This window comes from Pelophylax lessonae (genome assembly GCF_965119305.1).
Source record: "Pelophylax lessonae genome assembly, chromosome: 9".
Taxonomy (NCBI): Eukaryota; Metazoa; Chordata; class Amphibia; order Anura; family Ranidae; genus Pelophylax; species Pelophylax lessonae.
In genome coordinates this window covers 97,834,136-97,851,537 of record NC_138776.1, presented here as the reverse complement: position 1 = coordinate 97,851,537, position 17,402 = coordinate 97,834,136, and the positions used below count along the sequence as shown (strand labels likewise).

The following is a 17,402-nucleotide window of genomic DNA, read 5'->3' as shown; positions in this document are numbered from 1 at the left end:
GCCCTCCCAGGGGTCCTTTCGTGCCTTTCGGTCACAATCCAAGGGCAAGCCCTTCAAGGGCCAGGGCTCCCAGAAGAAGCCGTGGGCGGGTAAGCAAAAATCCGGCCAGTCCGGTTCGACAACCCACGCCAGTTCCGCCTGAAGGGGCTCCCTCACCCGTTTCTGGGGTGGGGGGACGTCTGCGCGGTTTCCTCCAACCTTGGCTGATCCGCATTCAGGACAGATGGGTTCAGGAAATCGTTCGATCTGGTTACAAGATCGAATTTCTCTCTCGGCCGGCGGGCAGATTTTTTCCCTCAAATCTTCAGCTGTCTCCGGAGCGTTTGCAGGATCTGCACCTGGCGGTGCGGGACCTGCGGGCCCAAGGAGTGGTGGTTCCGGTGCCTCATCGGGACAGATTTCGGGGGTTTTACTCCAATCTGTTCACTGTGCCCAGAAAGGAGGGCAAGGTGCATCCGATTCTGGATTTGAAAGCTCTGAACCGCTTTGTGCAGGTTCGCAAGTTCCGCATGGAATCCCTGCGCTCGGTGGTGGCTGCCCTGAGTCCGGGGGAGTTCATGGCCTCCATCGATCTGAAGGATGCATACCTACACATCCCCATCTTCGAGGGTCATCAACGGTACCTTCGATTCGCGATTGCCGAGGAACACTACCAATTCGTGGCGTTACCTTTCGGTCTCGCTTCGGCTCCGCGGGTTTTTACCAAGGTGCTGGCGCCGGTCCTGGCCCTGTTGCGGGCACAGGGCATTGCGGTCCTGGGGTATCTGGACGATCTCCTCATACGGTCAAATGCCAGCCGGAGCCTGATGGCCGACCTGTCCACCACGGTGCAGACGCTGCAAGAGTTCGGTTGGACCATAAACTTTCCGAAGTCGACTCTGTGTCCTTCGGTTCGCCTTCCCTATTTGGGGATGGTTCTGGACTCTGTTCAGGCAAAGGTTTTCCTTCCAGAGGACAAACTCCGGACGCTTCAGGACGAGGTCTGGGCCCTCAGGGACAGCCAAAGCTCGTCCCTCCGGACATGCATGAGATGTCTGGGGTTGATGGTCTCAGCCTTCGAGGCGGTTCCCTTTGCCCAGTTTCACACGCTGGGTCTCCAGGCGGAGATGCTGGCCAAGTGGGACGGGTGTCCGCAGTCCTTGGATCTGCGGATCTCGTTTAGTCACCGCACCAGACAGTCTTCTGTGGTGGCTCCAGTCCCCAACGGTGTCGGGGGGCAAGTCTTTCCGTCCGTTGTTGTGGACGGTAGTCACCACGGATGCCAGCCTGTCGGGCTGGGGTGGTGTCCTGGGCGTTCTGTCCGCCCAGGGGACTTGGTCGGAGGAGGAGTCCTCCCTTCTGATCAACATTCTGGAATTGCGAGCGATAAAGCTTTGCCTTCGGCATTGGTCGGAACGGCTTCGGAGCCGTCCGGTTCGGGTTCAGACGGACAATGCCACCGCGGTGGCCTACATCAACCATCAAGGGGGCACCAGGAGTGCCCGAGCAGCTCGGGAAGTGGCCGACATTCTGTCTTGGGCCGAGACGCACGTCCCGGCGATAACGGCAGTTCACATTCCGGGGATGGGGAACTGGCAGGTGGATTATCTGAGTCGCCAGACCCTGGACCAGGGAGAATGGTCCCTTCACCCGGATGTCTTCCAGATGTTGTGCGCGAAGTGGGGTTCCCCAGATGTGGACCTGTTCGCGTCTCGTCTGAACAACAAGGTGGAAAGGTTCGTGGCAAGGACGCGCGATCCTCAGGCAGACGCCTCAGACGCGTTAGTGGTGCCCTGGCATCAGTATCGTCTGATGTATGCCTTTCCACCGATTCAGCTGCTGTCCAGGCCCCTTCGCAGGTTAGCCTCGGAACCGCACACGGTGATTCTGGTGGCACCGGACTGGCCTCGCCGGTCTTGGTACGCAGACCTCGTAAATCTGGCAGTCGACGCTCCGTGGCGCCTGCCGCTTCGAGAAGACCTTCTGTCTCAAGGGCCGATATTCCATCCTGCTTTAGTCGCTGGCTTTAACGGCCTGGCTGTTGAAAGCCAGGTCCTGAAGGACAGGGGTCTCTCCCCTGAGGTCATTCCCACTTTGATCAAGGCTAGGAAAGCCTCTTCGGGAAAGATTTACTACCGTACTTGGAAGGCATACTGTGCCTGGTGTGAGTCCAGGGGGTTTTCCCCTCGCTCATACTCGGTGTCCAGAGTGTTGGCTTTCCTCCAAACTGGAGTGGACCAGTGTTTGGCGTTGGCCACGATTAAGGGCCAGATTTCTGCGCTGGCCGTTCTTTTTCAGCGCCCTGTGGCGTCAAACTCGTTGATCCGCACCTTTGTTCAAGTGGTGCGCCATTTGGCCCCTCCACGGAGGGAGCCATTGCCTCCGTGGGAGTTGAACCTGGTTCTGTCCGCATTGCAACATGCTCCCTTTGAAAAGATCAGGGAGATCTCGTTGCCTCTGTTGTCCAAAAAGGTGGCCTTTTTGGTGGCGATCACGTGGGCTTGCAGGGTGTCGGAGCTGGCGGCTTTGTCCTGCAGCTCTCCCTACTTGGTGATCCACAAGGATAAGGTGGTCCTGCGACCTAACCCGTCCTTTCTGCCGAAAGTGATCTCGGATTTTCACCTTAATGAGGAAATTATCTTTCCTTCGCTCTGTGCGAAGCCGAAGCATCCTAAGGAGGTTGCCTTACATTCCTTGGATGTTGTCCGGGCGATCAGGGTTTACCTGTCGTCCACTAAGCCTTTTCGCAAGTCGGATTCCCTCTTTGTCCTTCCTGAGGGACCTCGGAAGGGCATGGCGGCGTCGGCCGCAACTATCGCCAAATTGATTAGACAAACCATTGTGCAGGCCTATGCCTTGAAGGGGAGGGTTCCTCCCTTCCCTGTAAAAGCGCACTCTACCAGGTCTTTGAGTACGTCTTGGGCTTTCCGGCATCAGGCTTCTGTGGCCCAGGTGTGTAAGGCGGCGACTTGGTCGTCCGTTCACACCTTCTCAAAGTTCTTTAAGGTGGATGTTCAGGCATCGGCCGATGCCTCCTTTGGCCGTAAAGTTCTCAGTGCGGCAGTGCCTTAGGGACCCTTGTTTTTTGGGTCCTTGGCTGTTGGGGTGTTTTACCCCTGGGTTACTTGTTTTTTCCTGGGTTGTTGCTCCTGTTGAGCACGTTTTCCTGTTGCCCAGTTGGTTCTCTTACTGTGTGTAAGGTTCCTTTCTCTGGTGTGGGTACTGCGTTGCTTTTTCTGCGGCTGCGTCTCCCACCCCTCAGGTCTACACTGCTTTGGGACATCCCATTGGTGAAGACTTGGGAAGGGGCGGCGACTGTCGGAGGACTCAGAGAAAGGAATTTTACGGTAAGATTTTACAAAAATTCAGTTTTATCCGAATGCAAGCAGTCGGAGCCCTGTACAGCAACTTAATCCATGAGATAAAAGTATCGCCCAAACCAAATTTCTCAAGTAACACCCAAAGATACTGCCACTCCACACTATCAAATGCCTTGGCGGTGTCGAGCGATAAGATCACTCTGTGACCCTGGTTGTCCGAGGGCACTTGCATATTTAGATTTAGTCTACGTTAATTAATTGCAGTGGAGCGGTTGGGTATAAACCCTGATTGATCCCGATGTACGATCGTGGCAACAACCTTAGACAGGCGCATCACCAGTACTTTAGTGAGCAATTTCAAATCAGTGGTAAGAAGCGAGATAGGCTTATACGATTCAGGTTGATCCAGATCCTTCCCAGGCTTTAGTAGTACGACCACCACCGCCTCATGCATAGAGGCAGGCAATAAACCCCCCCTCATGGGAAGCCATAATTGTTTTAAGAAGGTCTGGCAAGAGAATCCCACTAAATTTTTTTTATAGAATTCTATTGGGATTCCATCCGCACCCGGGGCTTTGGAATTGGGGAATGTGGCTAAGGCCTCCTGTAACTCCTCCAAGGTAAGGGGAGCTTTTAAGCGTTTCTTATCCCTAGCTGCAAAAGTTGGAAGATGTATACCATTCATGAAATCAATCAGATCCTCATGATTGCAAGACACCTTAGAGGTGTAAACATCCATAAAAAAATTAGCGGAACCCCTGCAATATGGACGGTGTGTCAGTGACCACCTGAGTTGTGCCAAGAGCTATTCAACGTATCACCGAAGAGGGCCGCTGCGCCTGAGATATCAGAGAGCATATGACCAGTTTTCTCCCCCCTCTTCAAAGTATGCCTGTGCACTAAAAAATGTTTTGTTGCTGTATACAGTGGTAGAACCGCTGCGCATCCTGCCATCTGTTCTGATTGTTAGCACTAGGCATTTGCAAAAAATCCTGTTCAGCTCTATCTACCCCTACACTAGCATCCAGTGCCAATTGTCTGCTTCTCGTTTTAATGCCTGCTACTTCTCTTATACATAAGCACCTAATAAAAGCCTTCACCTCCTCCCATACCACACCGGAGCAGCAGAATGTCTGTTGGCTAAAAAATACCTGATTTGGGTTTGAATAAGTTCTATGTTGGTAAACAGTGGGATCCAAAAGCGGTTCAATTTCCAATGGATGGGAAGTTTGACTATGGGCAAGTGCAGCTGTACCTGAATAGGAGAATGGATCAGATAGTCCTCTCGCCAAATAGGAGACCTCAGGTTTAAAGGAGAAGGTCAGGTCAGAGCCCAATGCCTAGTCTATAGGGGATAGAGTATAATGAGTCAAAGAATAGCATGAGAACCGAGCCTCACGGGTATTTGCATCTCCACAAGTCAGTAAGGCCCATTTCCCCTATATATCTGGCAAAGGGTGTGAGTGACCTAGGCCCTTGAGGACAGTATTTTTTACACACATCTAGGGAGATATAAAGTATACATTTACAGGAATCTCACACCCCCAGAGAGAAAATAAACCTCCCTTGTGTGTCTAGGAGAGAGTCCAGTAGCTCAAATCGGGCATCAGCAGAAATCAAAATAGAGACTCCTCTCGCGTATGCAGTATGCGTAGAATGATATTGGATGGGGTATTTTGAGGAGCGGAGTAATCCCACAGTGTCCCTAGTTAAATGTGTTTCCTGCAAGCATGTGATAGTGGGGTTATGATGGTTAAGATAAGTAAAAACAGCAGTTCTTTTCTGTCTGTCCTGTAACCCTCTCACATTCCATGAGAGGAGAGATCCTGTGGAATTAGCCATTGGGGAAAGCAAAAAAGTAGGGAGACGCCCACAGGCATGTTACTGCCAGTAGGGGCATAGCATGGGTTGAGACCAACAGAGTAATTAAAGTTGAGGGCAAAGTTGAGATAGTCCAGTTCACGTTGACTGCAGAGACATGTGGCAGTGAAAACCAGAGTACATAACCATGTACCAAAAACTCCAGTCAAAGAAGACAACAAAAAAAGGAAAAGACAAACTTAAAGCAACAAGACGAAACTAGTAGGGGTGGAGGCCATGTGTAAACCCCCTACACGTGCAGTCCATAAAACAGAAACTGGGTATAAGAGAGGGCCAGAACACGTGTGCCCAAGGTCACTTCTAACCGTTGCCAGGCACTAGGTGTGGAAAAACAAAAGTAGCAGTCAAGATGTATTCCCTCATAGGCCCCATGAAGTGATGTATGAGAACTCTTCAAGATGAAACTTAACGTAGAAAGTGTGTCAAACATCAGTTAGCAGCCACCCTTAGTTGTCTCTCCTGCCAATGCATCCAGTTAGTAGCCATAGGATTATCAAAAAAGTGGACAATCATTCGCCACCTCCCGTAGCTTTGCCAGATATAACATGGAGTAAGCAAGAGGGATGGCCCGCAGGCGCTTCTTTACTTCAGTGAATCGTGGATAGCGTGGTAGCCTGCTGGTCCTTTCCCGCATGCTGAGGCAGCGGGGAGCTGCCATGTTGGGTCAGCTTCTCAGCGGGAGTGCTCTCCTCCTTCCTCCTCGTCAAAGCTGCCGAGCTGTTATGACGACCTGGAACCATCGCAGGAGCGGTGCAGAGGCGTGAGCGAAGTGATCGGTCAATTGCTGCAGGTAAACGAGTCTCAGAGCAGGATTAATCTTTCAGGATGTCGGACTCGATGTGAAGCACGTCTGCTCACATGAACGGTTCAGCCACACGCCCCTCCTAATTATCTCTAATGTATTATAACATTTTTTTTATTCTCTATTTTGTTTGTCGGTGCGCACGTAACTTTTTTTTCTCTTTCATTCGACGGACACAGTGCGCCATAAATCATAACTACTGCGGTATATTTCCTCCTCCAGGAGTAGGACTAGGCAGAACAAAAAACACCTGACTACACCCATGAGCCATGCTCAGCTGGTATATAACCCCCCTCTCTGCTCTAGGTAATCAGTTTTAATCTGTCTAGTAAAGATTAAGGACCTAAACTCCCAGCTGGGATGTCTGTTCCTAGCAATTTTTTTTCTTCCTTTCTTACATCTTTTTTGTTTTTTCTCTCAGGAGGTCTGCAATAAACTGCCAGGCTGAGCTACGGGCTGGATAATCTGGTCTCCCAGTCCAGCCAGCAAGCGCGTGCAGACCGCAGCTATGCGCTAGGTCGGCCGTGACAAAGCCTCACAGACAAAGGCTGGCCTGCAAGTTAAACATCTCACAGGGTCGCATACGACCGGGCTTGGGTCTGAGTCACAGCGGTCCCTTGGCCGACAGCCCCCATACTTTGGTGACAAGGATTCTGTCTGGAGTGTTACCCGCACCATTGAAGGGTAAGTACACTCCCCCCCTCTCCCCTTTTGGTGTTTTTTTTTTTTTGATATGTACACTGGTAACCTCCAGGGCCTGCTCGGACCTGCCTGCAGGTTCCCTCCTCTCATCCTTAAAAATCCCTGTGAGCTGGGTCCCCCCCCCCCCACTCACTTTCCCTCCTGTCTGGACCTGGAGTCTGGTGGGGGTCCCGGGCAGAGAATACAGTGGAGACCCCTGGGGCCACGGTAAGCCCAGTATCATCCTCGGCTCAGGCTTGTTCCGCAACTCCTGCGAGGAATCAAGGGCAAGGATCTTCCAATCAGTCTGGTGGCCATAAACATCCCTTGGGGGGCTTCCTCTCAGAGAAGACCAGTTGTCCCAAGGGCTGATCTACCATCCTGATTTACAGTCGCTGGTTTTAATAGCTTAGCTATTGAAAGCCAGGTACTGAGGGATAGAAGTCTGTCTGGATCAGTGATGGTGAAGGCGAGGAAGTTGTCTTCCAGCAAGATAAACCATCCTACGTGGAAAGCGTACATTTCTTGGTGTGTATGTCGATTGGCGCTCATCCGCTATCCTTTTCTGTGGCTCGGATCTTGACAGGGCGTTGATCAGAAGTTGGCCTTGAGTACCATCAAGGGCCAAATGTCTGCCTTGTTAATCTTCTTTCAGTGACCCCCTAGCCACGCACTCTTTAGTTTGTACTTTTTATTCAGGGGGGCTCAACATGTGGCTCCACCTGTACAGTCTCTTTTGCCGCCATGGGATTTAAATTTAGTACTTTCGGTTCTCCAGAAACCTGTATTTGAGAATATTTACGAGATTCCTTTGCGTATGTCATCCCAGAAGCTGACATTCTTGGTGGCTATTACCTCAGGCTGCAGGGTATCGGAATTAGCAGCATTATCCTGCTGCAGTCCCCATTTAGTAGTGGTCCATAGGGATCAAGTGGTTCTTTGTCCCTGTCCATCATTCCTGCCCAAAGTTGTCTCTGACTTCCATTTGAATGAGGACATTGTTTTGCCTTCCTTGTGTCCCAAGCTGGCTCATCCCAGGGAATTTGCTTGGCATACTTTGGATGTCGTTCGTGCGATTCGGTGTATCTGGCAGCTACGGAGTTCTTTCGGAGGTCAGACTCGCTTTTGTGGTTACGGTTGGACCAAGGAAAGGGCTGGCTGCTTCTTTGGCTACTATCTCCAGATGGATCAGACATACGGTGACTCGGGTGTATTCCATTAAAAGTCAGGTTCCACCTTTTCCTGTCATAGCGCATTCTACTTCGGTGCGGAGTACTTCTTGGGCCCTCCGTCATCAGGCACAAATATCGCAAGTTTGCAAGGCGGCCGCTTGGTCGTCTGTGCATACCTTCACAAATGTCTTACTTTGGCATCTGCGGATGCTTGTTTTGCTGCAAATTTTTGCAGGCTACTGTTTTAAGAGGGGCTGTTCTCTTGAGGTGTGTTTTTTTTTTTTCTTTAAACTTTTTATTTTTCAGATTGGGCTCCTGTGACCCAGTTAAGGCTCCTGTGTCCTGGTTAAGGGCTCTAATGTATAGCCTTGGGTAATTTTCCCCACCCCTCCGATTTTTTTTTTTTTTGGCACTGCTTTTGGACATCCCAGTAGTTATGATTTATGGAGCACTGTGTCCGTCGAACGAAAGAGAAAATTGGATTTTTGTACTTACCGTAATAGCCGTTTCTCTGAGTTCAACGGACACAGCACCCCCCCTCTCTATGGAGTTCTGATACTTCTAATACTGCTTGCTACTAAACGGATTACCTAGAGCAGAGAGGGGGATTATATCCCAAGCTGAGGACAGCTCATGGGCGTAGCTAGGTGTTTTTTGTTCTGCACTAGTTATGATTTATGGAGCGATGTGCCCGTCAAACTCAGAGAAATGGATTTTACGATGAGTACAAAAATCCCATTTTTTTTTTTTTTTTCTGTACATATTTTTTTTTTGTTATCTTTAGAGTAGATTGGTATTACATATTATCATTGTAAACTGTTTTATCTTCCAGATGGTTTCTGTTCATCCATCTTACGCCACATCCATTAAACTTTTAAATGCCTTGATTGAAATAACGTGCAACCATCGTAAGTAGTCAACACATATTCATGCATTTGCTTTTTTCCTGTCTCCGTATTTGATCATTTATAAAGCTCTTCTTTCCTATAGTTACAAATCTTGATGAAAAGCCCTGGGTTCCAACTTTACTGGACATAGCAACGGTGTTTGCTAACATGGGGATTGCCTTCAAAACTCTTTTTTCTCTTCCACACATTCAGCCAGCTTTCAGTGATCCAGACCTAGTGTAAGTGCTTCACTTTTTATTTCCATCTTTCTTGTTTTGTAAAATATTGTTGAAATGATTCCTGTTCAGACATTAGTTCTGTGGAGAAATCATCTGAAATGCACAGGTGATGGTTGTTTCTGTTGTGCTGTATGTCTTTACAAATGTCATGCCACATTTGATTAAATTTAACTTTTTAACCAATTCGAGTCCAGGCCATTTCTGACATTTTCTGTCATACTTTTATAAATCTGCATTTTTTTTTTTTTTTTTGCTAGAAAATTACTTGCAACCCCCAAACATTATTTTTAAGCAGAGACCTTGAAGAACAAAATATTGGTTGTTGCAATTTTTTATGTTGCATGATATTTGCACAGCAGTTTATCAAATGCAAGTTTTTGGGGAAAAAAATATTTTAATGAGTTTTGGTGAACAGAAACCGAACATGATTCCCGTTTGGTAAAACATAAAAGATTGTTATGCTGAGTAAATAGAAACCTAATATGTCACGCCTTAAAATTGCGTACACCAATGGAACGGTGTGAACCTATGGTACCTAAAAATGAAAAAAAAAAAAAACTTTACAGGTGATGCTTTCAAAACCTTTACAGGTTACCAGTTTAGGGTTACACAGGAGGTCTAGAATTATTGCTCCTGCAATGCCTCATCACCGTTCACATATGTGTGTAGAACATACGTGCTTGTCCACATTTGCTCAAAGTTGTGTAGCGCTTTAAAAGTGTTTTTTTTTTTTTTTTTTTTTTTTACACACTACTCCCCTCCTCAGGCCTCCAAAGCATCTGATCCAATTCAGCAACCTGATAACGGCTTTTTTACATGAGCCCAAAACCGGAAGGGACTGAATCCTCATCGTTCTCAGTTTGACATCACACAGTGGGAGGAACAACATCAGTTGTCCGTGGAAGCCAATGCCTTTGGTCACATCCTTACTGGGCTCCCCAATCTGATAGGAGAGTCTGATAAAGGCGGCAAGATGAGGGGGGGACCCCTTTCGCTGCCTGTGAAAGTGATCCAGTAGCTGTATAGCTGCTTGGATCACTTTTACCTGATAGGGATTTGCCTACTCTAAAAAATGATACTGGGATTATGGTTGTAGCCTCAACCATAATACTGGTATATTTACTTTCAATCTTTGGTCTTTTACATAATTTTTTACTTACAACAAGATTAGAATATAAGATGAATGGGCAGCACACAGAGCCAAAAGTTTTATGTGGTGACCAGTATGCTGAGAGAGGTGAAAGCAGAACGATGGAGAAATGAATCACTGTGCCTCTTCTGCTTTCACTGTCCAGTCAAAGCTAGGGTTGATCTGTGATATCCTGGGCTCAGAGGAAGGTGGTCAAACAATACTGCTGGCCGAAAACAAGTACAGTTTGGGATTTAAGGTGAATATTCCAGCAAAAGCTGTTTATTTTTCAATATATATTTTAATGGGCTATTTGTTTTAATCTTATTATTTTAATTATTTTTGGTTTTGGTTCTTAAAGTTTATGTAAACCCTCACCTTGTAAAACAACCCATTCTGTTTAAAGTAGAAATTAAAAGCAAAACGTGTGTGTGTGTGTGTGTGTGTGTGTGTGTGTGTGTGTGTGTGTGTGTTTAAAAACCTTTTTCCCCCCTTTTTTAAGTGATCACATTCCCTAGCTGCATAAGAAGCTGTAGGAGGAGAAGAGCCAGCAGTACACTAATCTTCCCTGTGAATAGCTGTGCAGGGGGAGGTGTGTCAGGACAAGTCTGCTCATTGGAGGAGAGCAGGCTAAGTTCCCAGCATAGCTAGAGAACTGACCACGCTGTCCGCATTTAACCACTTCTGGACTGCAAGATTTTCCCCCTTAATGACCAGGCCATTTTTTGCGATTTAGGCACTGCTTTAGTTTTAACAGACAATTGCGCGGTCGTGCAACGCTGTACCTAAATAAAATTGATGTCCTTTTTTTCCCCCCACAAATAGAGCTTCTTTTGGTGGTATTTGATCATCTCTGCGATTGTTTTTTTTTTGTTTGTTTTTTGTGCTATAACCAAAAATAGAACAACAATTCTGAAAAAAAAAAACAATGTTTCACATTCTGCTATATAACATTCCCCAAAAAATTTTTAAAATTTTTTAACATTTTAGGCCAATTTGTTGTCTGCTACATATGTTTGTTAAAAAAATCGCAATAAGCATATTTTGTTTGGTTTGTGCAAAAGTTAACGCGTCTACTAACTACGGGAAAGATTTGTCATTTTTATTGTGTTTTTTTATATATATATATATATATATATATATATATATATATATATATATATATATATATATATATATACATACTAGTAATGGCGGTGATCTGCTATTTTGTAGCGGGACTGCGACATTGCGGCGGACAGATCGGACCCCTGACATTTTTGACACTTTTGGGTAGACCAGTGGCATTACTAATCGGTGCCAAATATATGCACTGTTACTGTAATAATGACACGGGCAGGGAAGGGGTTAACACAGTGGGTGATCAAGGGGTTAAATGTCAGCCTAGGGGAGTGTTTCTAACTGTATGGGGGCAGGGCATATGAAATGACCATAGAGACCTGTGATCCTATATAGAAGGATCACAGGCACGCTGATAATACAGAAGAGAAGAACGGTCAGCTGTGTTAACAACAGCTGACCATTCTTCTCTCTCAGCGGGGAACGATCGCGGGTGTCAGGCGGCAATCGGAGCCGCCTGCTCCGTGCATTGGAGTCCCCGCTGCTGAGTGGGGGGCGGGAGCGCGCCGCCGGCACGAGCTCGCCCCCTAGCTGTAGGTCTATGTCGGTTCGCACAGGAGGGGCTGCCTGCTGTAGTAAAACTGCGGCGGGCGGTCATTAAGTAGTTAATACTGTAGGAAAGCAGAGGGACTGGCAGGAACACCAGGTACACAAGGAAGCAAAACAAAGAACAGGATACTTTTTTCCCACAAGTACATGGTACAGTAGGCACCTCAGGAATTATCAAGTTAAAACCTGTCTTGAGAGAAAAACAGGGACTGCTACTCTTAGCCTAAAAATTCTAGTTGGACAAGTTGGATCAAAAAAGTCAGAGAAAATACAAATTATCTGTATACTTTTAAAATGGTCAGCTAGTAAGGCAGCTAGAATTTTTAGAATAGGTTTTCAATGGCAGCCCCTGTATTTCTATAAGGAAATTGGTATTAGAGGAAACTTAGGCTGAAACCTATTAAGTATAGATCAGGCTGCAGTTCAACCACAACAGTGCAGGTCAATTATTTTTTCTTTTTTATTCTATTTATTTTTTTATACATTTTTCTTGCATTCTAGAGAAAAGGGGGATTAGGATCACAGTCCACTCTTGAATCATGTGTGCAGGCAGCTGTAGATGCCTGCAATAAGATCCTAATACCGCTGCAAGTCCATGCCAAGTGTCCTCAAGTGCACTTTAATATGGGTGGCATTTTAAATATACAGAATATATTTTGGGTGTAAAATAAAGGCAAGTACTGTAAATATTTGTAGATTTCCTCCTTTGTATTAAGGTGATATTCAGTCCATTGCAGTTATCATTTGCTTTTTTCCTTTTTTTATTTTTTTTATTTGAAGAACGTATGGGACAGCCATTTAGGTTTTAAACTATTTTCTTTGTAGTGTCAGTCAGTTTAGACCTTGAAATATACATACTATATAGCTAAACATATACAGTAACTAAATGTGTTCCCATTTTATAGCTTTTATGTGACCTCCAACCTACTTTATTTACAGATCTGCAGTACCTGGATCGGTGTCAGCAGAACAGGGAACTTTGTGCTCAGAACAAATTTTTTCTCGTGTTCCAGCATCTCAGATAGCTCATGTAATTAAGGTATCAGCTTTATGTTGATTTAAGGGGATGAACAGATAATTCTTTGCTTTAGCCACCGTTACATCTGTACATGTATTTTGGAGCTGATGTGATGGTCAGGTGCATATACAGTTATGCTCAAAAGTTTGCATACCCTGGCAGAAATTTTAAAATGTTGGCATTGATATTGAACATATTAGGGTTCATACAAAAAAAAAAACTTTCATTTAAGGATAGTCCTAATATGAAGCCATTTATTATCACACAGCTGTTTTTGGCTTTTTTTTTTTAAATCATAATGGTAACAGATATCACCCAGATGGCCCTGATCAAACATTTACATACCCTGGAATGTTTGGCCATGGTACAGAAACACAAAGTGATACGCACAGGTTAAAATGGCAATTAAAGGGTTATTTCCACATCTGTAGCTTTTGAAATTGCAATTGGTGTCTGTGTATAAATAGTCAATGAGTTTGTTAGCTCTCACATGGATGCACTGAGCAGGCTAGATACTGAGCCATGGGGAGCAGAAAAGAACTGTCAAAAGACTTGGGTAACAAGGTAATGGAACTTTATAAAGATGGACAGGGATATAAAAAGATATCTAAAGCCTTGAAAATGCAAGTCAGTCACTTATTAAGAGGTGGAAAATTTAGGGATCTCTTGATACTAAGCCAAGGGTCAGGTAGACCAAGAAAGTTTGCAGTCGCAACTGCAAGAGGAATTGTTCAGGATACAAAGAAAAACCCATAGGTAAATTCTGAAGAAATCCCGGCTTCTCTGGAAAAAAGATGATGTGGTTTGTTTTTACAGTGCGCAATACGACGATACGTGAACAAAATTAGCTTCATGGTCGAGTTGCCAAAAAGTATCCTTTATTGCGCCAATGTCACAAAATGGCCCGGTTGCAATATGTACTTGACATGCCTCACTAGGCTATTTTTGTAGCATTGGCACAGAAAAGGCTACTTTTTGGCAACTCGACCATGCTCTTACTTTTATAAAAGGAAATATTACAAAAATAAATGAGCTTTTATTACTCAGGCACATTAGCTGTATCCGTGATCGTTCACTTGTGATCTGCTCAACTTTTTCTGCTCATCAGCTATCCTCCTTGTTAGGAAGGTCAAAAGGTTACACCACTGCAATATACAATCTAATTGTACTACCTCCTTCAGATTTAACTTTAACTATGTAGTGCAAGGGCCTGCCTGATTGGATATAGAGTGATTGGATATATAGGTGTGTTGTGTTGTTATTATAATAATAAGTTTGCTTAATCTAAAGAAGATTGTAAAATCAGATTGTATAGTGTATGGCCACCTTCATAAACCTCAAATGAACTTGTATGCCATTCTTTAACAGCACCCCAAATGCGGATGCAAGCACACATTTTGCTGCGTGCAAAAATGTACAACAATCTCTGCAAAACACACAGTAAAAAAAAAACGTGCAACAATCAACACACTAAAACGCTCCATAAGCTTTTTTTTTTTTTTGCGTACTTCTCATTGAAATCAGTAGGCTGCTCCATGTGTTTCGCGGGCAGTGGCGGCCAGTGTATTGAGGGCGCAGGGACGCAGCCCCCCCATCCATGCGTCCGGCCCCCTAATCTGCATGCAGGGCGCTGGAGGCAATTTTTTAAACTTTTGAACTGAGAGGTGAAGATTCAAAGCTGCCATGTACTTGGTAAATGAAAGATAAGCACATTGGGATGGCTTGTGCAGAAAACACATTAAAAAAGGTTTCTGTTTATTATGAAAAGTGAAATTCTGCTTGAAGAGGTGAGCTTAGCCTTTAACATAATCCCCTCTGTCCAGTGGTCAGAGAGTGGACCCAAGCCACAGTAAAGGTAAACCAGAAAGCAGCAAAGCGATTTAACTGGCTAGTGCATGTAAGTATGTAACAAGATTGGCTGGTCAAAACTGCAAATCCTTTGGCAGGCAAAATGATAACCCTGAATGTATCTGGACTGCATATTTAGTGATTTGTCTAGAGTTTTACTTTAAGATCAGTAATGGAATGCAATTTTTTTTTTTGCATCACAATCTTCTATATGTTTCTTCAGTTTTTAAGCTTGTGTACAGCAGTCTACAGGGAGAGCTATCATGACCTGGAAATCCTTGCACTTTTGGTGATGCTTTTAAAAATACATCTGGAAAAAGAAATAAAGGACATTCCTGTGATGGACTTGCATTGCCTAATTGGAAATCTCCTTCAAAACATCAAGGACTGGGTAACTATTGTAAGTAAATAATGCAAATTGAAATAATCCATTTTCTGAGGCCATTCTACTCTATACAATTCACTGATCCCTTGTTTGTCTTCAAGATGCCGGAGCTGTGCTTTGCTATGAGTAACCTTTCCAATCATCATCATAATTTCCTAAAACTGCTACAGCTTGTTCCTACCATTGAGATTCGTGGCAGGTAACTTTCTGAGAGAACTATATTTCTTTAATATAACTAAAGTAATGTACTAAAATCAAGCTTTTCCCTAAAGGGCTTGGTTTTTCAGCTTTGTGTGGAGACCCACACTCTAAGTGTGTCTTTGTGCGTATATGTGTGATCTATGTATCAGTCACTAGGAAGTGGGAAGGGAAGAAGCTTGGCTTCAGGCTGAAGGGTTAATGTCAATTGGATTGTGCCATCCAAAACTGAAGTTGTTGTCTCAAAACAATAGCTTAACATAACATCTTTCACAACTGCTCTCCAGTGTACTTTTTAAAGTGCTTTGGTTCCCCTTCAAGGAACGTTGTACTGAGCAAAATATGCAGTACACCCAGCAGTGCTAGTTTCCTGGTTGTTATGCTTAGCATGCAGATCTATACACATTGTGCTTTACATAGAACTTTTAAAGGTACTTCAGGTGTCATAAAATATTACTAATTGATTAAAATGCCATAAATAGATACAAAATATATTTAAAGTGGTATTTCCAATATATTTCTACATTTCCTCCACCCCACACTGGAACATTGAAATCTTCAGGAGTTTAGGAAAATGATAGTTTTTGGTGCCATTAAAACCATTTGTGCCATCTGTGCATGCAAGGTTTCAGCCAGTTCAGCCAGAAATTTAAGCCATGAGGGATAACAGAGGTGCCTGCCCCAATTCTGGTGTTATCGGTAAAGTGAAACTTCACTCTTCCAGTCAACATTGATTATTTTTTAATCCTCATGCTGCTAGCATTTTTTTTTTTTTTTTTTTTTTTACATTTCTTTAGTTACTGGTTTCTTACCTAGGCAAATGATGTCATACATCCCAGGAGTCTTCCAGAGGGGAGGAGAGGAGGAGGGGTGTTCTCAGCTAAGCACACTCTCCTGCATGCATGCATGCTTGAGCTAAGGGAGACTGATTCAAGGAAGTAAATGCTACATCAATCATTTGCCCTTACTCAAGATGGCTGCAGGCAGAAATGGTAGAGGGTTGTTTCTCAAAATGATTTCTCAACAAAATAAAGCATGGAGACATGGATGGATGGGGGGAGTTTGCTTTGAATATTAAAAATGAAATAAATCTTTTTGATTTGTGGTACACAGATGCAGTGAGTGTTGACCACCAATAATAAAGATAAAAAGAAAAAAGAGAAGGCGCCTGGCCCTTTAAATAAAAGATTGTTGAACCCGCTGCCATTTTAATTGTAATAAAACAATAAATAGGTATATATCATAGGTAAAAAGGCGCTGGTAATCTTAATATATCACGTGTTATAAAAATTAATAAGTGATTTAAAGTGTAATATATGTGATTTAAAATTGCTACAAATATATATATGATCTACTATTGGTGCAATTAGCAAAGAAAAGTGCATACCAGTGCAATTTCAATTCAGAAGTGTTTGTGCTTCTCAAAGTAAATTAATCCACAAAGGTGTGGATCAGTGAACCAATAAATAGATATAGTCTGAGGACTGCCTGAGGACGCTCGTTAAGCGAAATGCATTGTGGTCAATGCTAACCCGGAAGTAACACACAGAGGCATTCGGAACAGAGGCTGGGATACACATCCACCGCCGCAATACAAAGAAGGGGGAAAGGAGATACAGGGTGCTGCAGATCCCCGGAGAATATCTTCCTAAGACCCAAAAAAACCATTTTGTTCTGCCGAATTGCCCAGTGCCAGGAGGGCACAACAAATAGTAAGAGGCTAATTGTCACCTTATAGTGTGTTTTTTGGAGAATAAAACAGTATTTCACTATTGGAGGCTATTTGTTCTTCTATATCTTTATGTGTATGGGGGGACTACATGGTCCAACTCGAGTAATATAGGAGCCAGAGATCCAAGCAATCGAGGAGAGGTTTGAGCCACCCAATAAAGGGATCACAGGCGTTGGGGGTCCTTGTGACCTGCTGCTAGCTGGTAAGAGGCCACGGTTGTCACATCCCAGCACCTGGAGCACTGTGAATGGATTAATAAGAATTCACCAAGCACAATTTTGATTGCATGCTATTGATTGGACTTTTAAACACTACTTGGAGCACATTTATATATTTATACTTTTTTATATATTCTTATGTGATTTTTTTATATATCCTTATGTGATTTTTGTATGGAATTCTTTATATATTTATTTATTGGTTCACTGATCCACACCTTTGTGGATTAATTTACTTTGAGAAG

The 17,402-nt window shown here is 44.4% G+C and overlaps 1 protein-coding gene across 2 annotated transcripts in view; it reads left to right on the top strand.

Annotated features, from left to right (window-relative positions):
• Positions 1–17,402, top strand: part of SLF2 (SMC5-SMC6 complex localization factor 2) — an 82,468-nt gene that overhangs the window by 52,076 nt on the left and 12,990 nt on the right. For both annotated transcript variants that reach the window (XM_082269129.1, XM_082269128.1), the window contains exons 10-14: positions 8,668–8,743; positions 8,826–8,961; positions 12,698–12,797; positions 14,848–15,024; positions 15,111–15,208. In XM_082269129.1, coding sequence (XP_082125255.1) covers positions 8,668–8,743; positions 8,826–8,961; positions 12,698–12,797; positions 14,848–15,024; positions 15,111–15,208 — 587 coding nt within the window. The remainder of the gene's footprint in view (positions 1–8,667; positions 8,744–8,825; positions 8,962–12,697; positions 12,798–14,847; positions 15,025–15,110; positions 15,209–17,402) is intronic.